The sequence below is a fragment of the Prionailurus bengalensis genome, chromosome B3 (assembly GCF_016509475.1).
Source record: "Prionailurus bengalensis isolate Pbe53 chromosome B3, Fcat_Pben_1.1_paternal_pri, whole genome shotgun sequence".
Taxonomy (NCBI): domain Eukaryota; kingdom Metazoa; phylum Chordata; class Mammalia; order Carnivora; family Felidae; genus Prionailurus; species Prionailurus bengalensis.
The window spans coordinates 46,841,845-46,849,579 of NC_057355.1; the positions used below are offsets into that span (position 1 = coordinate 46,841,845).

At 49.4% G+C, this 7,735-nt stretch overlaps 1 protein-coding gene across 5 annotated transcripts in view; it reads left to right on the top strand.

Moving 5' to 3' along the window:
* The window catches only part of ALDH1A2 (aldehyde dehydrogenase 1 family member A2), a 100,494-nt gene extending 95,049 nt beyond the window's left edge, over positions 1–5,445 (top strand). For 2 of the 5 annotated variants that reach the window (XM_043555325.1, XM_043555329.1), the window contains 2 exons: positions 3,342–3,509; positions 3,603–5,445. In XM_043555325.1, coding sequence (XP_043411260.1) covers positions 3,342–3,509; positions 3,603–3,675 — 241 coding nt within the window. In that variant the 3' untranslated portion in view covers positions 3,676–5,445. Of the gene's footprint in view, positions 1–1,279; positions 1,342–3,341; positions 3,510–3,602 lie in introns of all 5 variants that reach the window. The other 3 variants (XR_006293282.1, XM_043555326.1, XM_043555327.1) reach the window with 3 other exon arrangements.
* Positions 5,446–7,735: the final 2,290 nt, after the last annotated feature.

Below are 7,735 nucleotides of genomic sequence, written 5' to 3' on the forward strand. Positions count from 1 at the left end.
CTTGCTCCCAAAACATGGGGGTTTTTTTCCTTCTTTAAATGACGTAGAGTGGTCACAAAGGTTTCAAGTCAACGAACCCGGCCTCTCGTGGTCCCCCATTCTTCCTTCTCACTTAAAGCTCCACTTACCTTCTTCTGGACAGTAGTGTTTATCTCATGGCCTTGCAAACTTCATGTGGCTCTGGTTCCTGGCCCCTCCTTGCCCACTTGTAAGAGACACAGAGAAGAGAAGTAGCACCTTCTAGAGACAAACTCCAAGGAGAGCTGTGGGAACCCCTGAGGTGTCCCCCACATCACCCACCACCGCCCACACAGAGAGCTGTGGAGGACTGCCCTCTACAGGTTACCTGATAGGCTGGCTACTGATTCCCAGGGCCGGAGAGAGGGCTGAGCTCACCTCAATTCTGGCCTGCAGCTACCCCTCCCCCCGCTTTCATTCTTCCTGTCCTCTCCCTTACTCCTCATTTAAGCTTCCCTGAGACAAGCTGTAAAATACATGTCACAAACTAAGGGGGTGGGAGGAAAGCTGTGAGCTTCAACATTTTAAAAACTAAGGACACAGCTTTGAAGATGAGATGCATTATTAGGGTATTCTAAATCGGGGCTTCCCAAGTTTGCATCACAGCATACATGTGCACCAAAAGTCACCTGCAGTCAGAGAAGGGGCTTGCTGGGCATGCCTATATGGGAACCCCCTCTCTAGTAAGTCTGGGCGAGGGCTGAGGGGCTGCAGTGTTAACAGGCTTCTGGAATGATTCTGATGCAGGCGATCTGGAGACCCTGCTCTAAACGATGCTGCTATAGGAGGGAAAAGAGCAGGGAAAGATACATCCTAAACAGAAATCCCTTTTTGTTTTAGGAGTGATTTTCTAAAATGTCTGGCTGAGAGACCCCAAAATGTAACATCTTACCTTACCTGTAAGTAGGCCAAGTTTGGTTCATGTTAGGGAATATAGCCTAGTCTGGCTCAGAAGTAGGGATACAGGCATCTCAGTGTGCCTGAGCTCCAACACACTGTGGAGCCATGAAGGCGACCACACAGAGAGATCAATGACAATGTGTCTGCCTTTGCCCTGTTGTGTGGTTGAAGCTTCCTTCACCGTGGAACCCTGTGTGCCACAGAATTTAACTGGATTAAGCAAATTTGAGAGAAAAACCCTGGAATGAGGTGGTCAAATAGCTCTGAGAAGCTTGGGGGCTCTCAGAGACTTTACAGCAGTGTTTCTCAAAGGGTGGCTCAAATAATAACCTGTAGCATAATCTCTTGGGTTCCTCCCCAGACCTACTGAGACAGAAGCTTTGGTGGGATGGTCAGGAATCTACAACGAAGCAAGCTCCAAAGGTGATCCTTACGTTTGCTGGGGTTCGGGAACTGCTGCCCGTGAGGTGACAGGGCACCAGAAGGGTGGGAGTGGTGGCTCGCCTGGAGTCATACAGCCACTTAATGGCAGAGCTGAGCTGGCATTCCCCAGCTCCAGGTGTTCTGGCAGATTCGAGCCCACTCCTCATTCTCAGAGTGGGCTGTGTGTGGACCATGGTGGCAGACGGCTGCCCCAGGACCCAGGGGAAGAGCTCCTCCAGTCCAGGACGGTTTTCCATGGCATCACGCACCCAAAGATTATGGGACCCAACAGCCACACTCGAAGGCAACCATACCAGCACGCTTCTGACTCTAGACTTTCTTACATTTGTCACAACCTACTTAGAGGTCTGAGGGGGAGGACAGTGGTTCAGGGTCTGCCCCATGTGCGTGCACAAGTCAGAAAACAAGAAGGGAGTAACCTTACTTCAAACAGGAGGCAGATGATGTCTGTGATGAAGAGACACTTTCGGAATTGCCCAAGGGCAGGAAAAAGTCCAGAAAGAGCCAGAGCTGAGCTGGTAATAAAGACTCAGGGCCTGAAAAGAGCTAATGAGGGAATCTTATACTGAATGGCACGGGACAGTCCCAAATTTATTCTCATTCCTGTAAGCAAGATGGCCAATGCAGATAAGAGAATAGCGCACATGTCCTGGTCTCTCCTTGGCTGCCTCTGATGTCCCGGTGGGGAGGGGGTGGCCCTAACAACTCAGGTGACCTTGGTGCTGGGAGTTGCTGCTGGCAAAGCGATTAGAGCCTTGTGAGGGCATGGGAATTCCTGGAAGGAAGCAGAATGAATCGTTTCTTGGTTGTTAAGCCCAGTTACTGTAATGTATCTTGTACACATGACTGTTTCTTAAAGACAGCCTTTATTAATATTTTCTTATTCAAATGCATCTCTAAGTGTTCTTTTATTTTTTCCTGGCAGAGGCGATATATCCACCCGGGTAGAGGGGATGGGGAGAAGCCTTCCTCCCTTCCTCCCTTCCTCTCTTCCTTCCTTCCACAAGTACTGTATTTGAGCCTGAGCTGTAGGCTGTACTCTAGGCTTGACAGTGGGGGGGGGGGGGGCGGGGGGGGGAGCAGAAAGCAGGATCAGTAAGATACAGCTCCATGGGGGAGGACAGATACTCAGGCAGCCCCGTTGCAGGTGACGGGGCTGTGGTAGAGGCTGTGAACACGGAGGAGGGAGGAGCTCTTATGAGAGAGCCAGGAGAAGCATCACAGAGAAGTGACTTTAAGAAGAATAGAAGAAAAAAGTTGAACTTTTTTTACGGAAAAAAAAAATAGAATGTGCTTGATTTTACAATGAGATTTAAAAAAGGGGGGGGGAAAGGGCAGTGACAATGAAGTGAAATGAGAAGGGAATACAGACAGGTGAAGAAAAGGAACATTGTGGCCAGGAGACGTGGCCACACCCCAGCATCCTGAAGACAGTGACAGGTGACCCAGCTCCCAGTCAGTAAACGTTTCCCCGGAGTCTTGGGGGACCAGCTGACTACCACTTCCTTTACTGTCAGTTATTTCGATTTCCTGCCTCTTTGCCCTTACTCTGTGGGCATGTGGGCAGCTTGTATCAGGATTGTTTTTAAGCGTTGCAGGTGATCCGTGCTATTCCCTGGTGAGCCTTTAGGTCTTCCTTTCCATTTGTTAAGTCTAAGGTCCAGTGAAAAGGAATTTAGAACATCAGACAGAGGGGATCCCAGCCCGGAAATCTCATGCTTTTCTTTCAGCTAAAGTAGACTAGATCTCTAGGGGAGCAACTGGAAAACACACATTAGGGGGTGTCCAGTGGCAGGAGCAGGTTTTAGAGGAGGAAGGCACAGCATCGTCCCCAGGAGCCATTGCTGCCTGCAGTAGAGACGCGGAGGCAGAGACCTGGGCCTGGTCCACTGCTGTCCACGGTGCCCACCCAGGGGCACAGTTCAGGGCCTGTGTGACCGCTGGCCCAGGCTAATCCACATGCCTGTTTCTCTGAGTAGGTGGCAGTGCTGCACCCTTCTGTGCAGTGTTGTGGAGACAATCAGTCTTTGCCGTCAAGAAACGGTTACTGCTCGGGATATGACAGCTCTCTGTGCTCCTCAGAGGAGAGCTGGGCTGTCCACTCATCAGACATTTCTACATGGAAACCCAGGGCCTGCTGTTAGCAGGTGATAACCCTCCCCTTCTCGGGACTCTTGCCGTCCCTCAGGCCAGGCCGCCCAGCCCTCTGGTGTCTGATACTGCCTATTTCTGCCTTTTAGGGGGGAGTTTGGCTTGCGAGAGTATTCGGAGGTGAAGACGGTGACAGTAAAGATCCCTCAGAAGAACTCCTAAGAAGGCCAAGGGGGAAGGTGGAGGCCATCCCGCAGGACTCTCCCTCTCTGCTCTCCCTGGGGGGCCCGGCTCTCAGGAATCCAAAGTCCGTACTTGGTCCTTATTTAAAGTGAAATAATGACACGTAGGCCAGACCAGTCAGTGGGTAATGAAAGCAGACCATGTGGGCACCATTTCCTGGCACTCTGTAAGGGTTCACCTGAATAATACCAAATACTGGGGAAAGGGGACGGAGAGCAGAGGAGTAGCTGTCAGGGACTTCGATCTCTCCAGAGGGATGGGCTGGCGCCTTTTGTCACAAAGAACTTTCCTCCTGAGGGAAGGTTGTCCTTCCATTGTCTTCATTTTCCCCTTTCCAGCCTCTCTCTGCTCACCCATCCCTCCCACCCCTCCAAGGAGATCTCAGCTGAGCTCATTTGGGGCAGATGTTTGGGCCGGGAACAATTTTCCAAGGTTTTGCAGCCAAATTACCATTTCATGTTATCCACTTCTTCAAAGCAAAACATGAAATGGTTTTAGTTAGAGCCAGACCAGACTGAAAATGCCAGGAGCTGGTACACTGCAGATGTACCAAGAAGCAAGAACTGGGGACGTTCCTGACCCAGTCTGGCTTTCTTACATCCATAAATAACACGAGCAAAAGAGCAGGAAGATGGAGATCTGGAGATCATCCTATGTAGTTCACAACTTCTGATCTGGCTGCTTGGCTTTGGGGCGTGTGGGTGCGCGTGTGTTTACTTCCTTCTGGGTGATTCTGGAATAAGGTAGGGCAGGGGGGATTGTTTTTCATAGATTGATAAGATCTTTTTCCAAAGCTTATCTTAACAACCCAGAAACGAATGGCTGGGCTCAAGAATTTGGTAAGAGGTAATGCTGGGGGCCTTGCAGAAATAATTTCATTTTCAGTACTGGCTGACAATTCTTATTAAGTGAATTATCTCTGCAGTTGGACTCTTCAGCCTCTGTCCCCCGCCCCCCATTGCCCCAGCACTGCTACTCCCAGTGCTCTGGCTGTCACTTTGGCCTATCGTGCCCTAAATCCACTGGCAGTAACCCTGGAGAACCTGAGCAAGCCTGCAGATTCCGTGTCACTCGCAGACTTGCAGCGTGCCACGATTGCCACGCTCCACCAGACTTCTGCCAACTCGTCCAGCGGCTCATTCACATCCACGCGGCATTTTCCCTCCCAGTCTCCCCAGGAGCCTCCCGAGGGGGAGGCACCAAGCGGTGCCCCTCCCTCCCCTCCAGTCACACCCTCCTCTCCTGCTTTCCAACGCATCCACCGCATCCACCGGTTGATGGACAGCATCACCTTCCTTTCCTCCTTCCGCTTTCCTGGCTGCCGAAGTCAGTCCGGTCTGTAACGTAGATGGAGATCATTTATTTAAAAGTACCAAACATAGTCTAGAGTACATGGAATATGGCCAACACATATATAGCCTTCTGTATTTAATGGGTTTCTGCTTTCTAACCATCCTGGGTTTCTATTTATAAGTCTTGTCTATTCATGATGTTTAAAAGAAATCCCTCCTCGCTGTTATTTACGAACGGCAGTGCATTCAGTGGCCCGATGCCTTGAGAGACGCCACATCTCCGAGCCCTTCCATGTGACTGTCATGCTCTCCTTATAGCTTGTGTCCAAGTGAACATATCCATTAACCAGCTAGTTACCTTTCAACTGCAGTATAGAATGTGAAAATGAAGATTTATTTCTTTTAATTTACTTAAAAAGAAACCTCTGTGCTAGCAATAAAGCATTTATATTGTGTACTCCTTGGGGTTATTTGGCTGTGTTTATAAATCTTTGTGTCATACTGAGTACACTTGGGTCCTTCTCTCAGTGGCTGGGGCTTTCAGCTGGGCTGTTTTCTCTGGTTACTGACCAGAAGTCTGGGCGAGTATTTTTACAGAATGCAGTAAAGGGAACAAGACCCTTGTTTTCTGACACAATTCAGAATTGGTGTATACATACAGTTTTGTGTGGCAAACAAGTATAATAATTTATGAAGCCTGGGAAATGACTTCATTCAAAACGCAAAGGAGCCTCGGGGCCTCGTCCTCGCCGTCACGGCTACATGACAGAGCTCGCGTTGCTGATGGTATTTGGCAGTGGTTTTATTTTTATTTACTGTGGTGCAATGAAGTCAAAAGCTGACAACCTGACGCAGTATTTTGGCAGCTGTAAGAAGGAAGCTGTGAATGGTGACTGTATTACCGGCTAGAGTTTGTTTGCTCTGCATTCTCAGAGTTGAGCTTTGGGGGAGTGCTTTCCACTCTTCAGACCTGCACATCCCCTCCTTCCAACGCTTGGAATCTTCACCTGAGCCCTAGTCATGTGAGACAAAACAAAAACTGATGACTTGGCCACAAAGGGGATCAGACTGGGTGGAGAGTCGTGCTGCTCTCTTGACGGCTGAGATCTCGTCCCTCAGAGGAGGAAACTGAACCTGGGGAGCGCAGTCCCCAGGGCACTGGGGTGTATTCTGAAATATAAGATGCAGGCTCCCTATGAATCTACTTCATGTTCATTACTTTCAGTCACCAGGAAGAAAATGAGAACCAGATGGGCATAGAGTCATCATTGAAGAGTCCTTTGGAAGCTGGCACTGTAGAGCTTCTAGATAATGGGAATCCAGAATAAGATAGACATAATTTGATGGTTCTTCAAAGCATAAAGATCCTCAAACCTCACCCCTTTATGGTATCAATATAAAGGCAAATAAAGACAGCATTACAAATGTCAGTAATGAAACTAATACAGAGACACTCGATTCTTGTCATCACCACTGTACGTTTTTTTACTGTTAGTCCCTGAGCTTTCCATTATACCTTTTCCTCCAAAACACTCTCAGCGCCTTCATATTGATGATCTCATTCTTTTTCATGACATTTTAGACCCTAAAGGGCAAGGAAATCATAAGGTAGGGACTAAAGAACAGAAAGAGTAAGTACACTAGACTACAGTAAAACAAGAAGATGGCCAAGAAAAGAGGACACTCCGGGAGAAGCTAGCGGAAGAGGCGGGCTTTGATCTGGGCTTGAGGAAGGAGTGCAATTTCAGTAGGCAGGGGAGTGAGAAGGAGGAGTCCTTGGTAAAAGCAGTAATCTGCACAGGCGCAGAGGTGAGGCAGAGGTATGCTCTTGTGATTGTGAGGAGATGGGAGTCATTGAGATTGTGGAGGGCCCTGAGGGTCAGCCAGAGCTCCAGGTACTGTAGTAGAAAATGGGGTCCCTGGTGGTATGGGGGCTGGAGAATGACGGAGCGGTGGTTAGAGCATGCTGGTCTGGAGCAGAGAGGATGGCAGAGAAGCAGACTGGTTACAGGATGAGTGTGGTGTTATCCCAGCTTGGTCAGGGGATGGAAAGGGAGGAAACAAATCAGTGGGGAAGTCACGAGAACTCAGTGAATGAATAGGAAAGAAGGAAAAGTAAATGAGTACATCTTCAAGCCTGGATGACAAGGAAATGGCAGTGCCATCAGTGCAGAAGTTGAAACATGGAACAAAGTTTTAGGGAAAGATCTTGACATCAGGCTTTGGACATGTAATTTTGAAGGTGATGAAGGAATATCCAGCCAGAGGAGCAGGCAGATGGAGATAAGAGATTGGAACCTGGCCCGGGAGACTGAACTGGGGCATGACTATGAAAGCGATGGTTCTGAGAATGCAAGAATAGAAACAACCAGGGCCAAGGAGGAGCCGAGTGAAAAAAATGGAGGCAGCAGTCAGAGAACTGGCAGGAAACCATGTCGTCCCCAGAAACCCAGGGGAGAGAATTCAAGGAGGGCAGGCAGCCAAAAGCTTGAGAGCCTGATGGTTTGAGGAGCCCCACGTTAAGGGATTCTGAATTTATCTCTTCATTTACAAAGTGGAGGCTGGTGGTGGCCGTCAGTCGAGAGAGGTGATAAGCAGCCACTGCCACGCACACGCTTCATGCCGTGAGCCGGGAGGCCTCTCAGAGTTCCACAGTGCTCAGCAGCCAGCAGAGCCCCCGCCTCTCCTGAGCCGTAGTGCGGGCTCGTAACCAAGCAGCCAGTGTCTGTCTACGTCTGCCCTGCCCT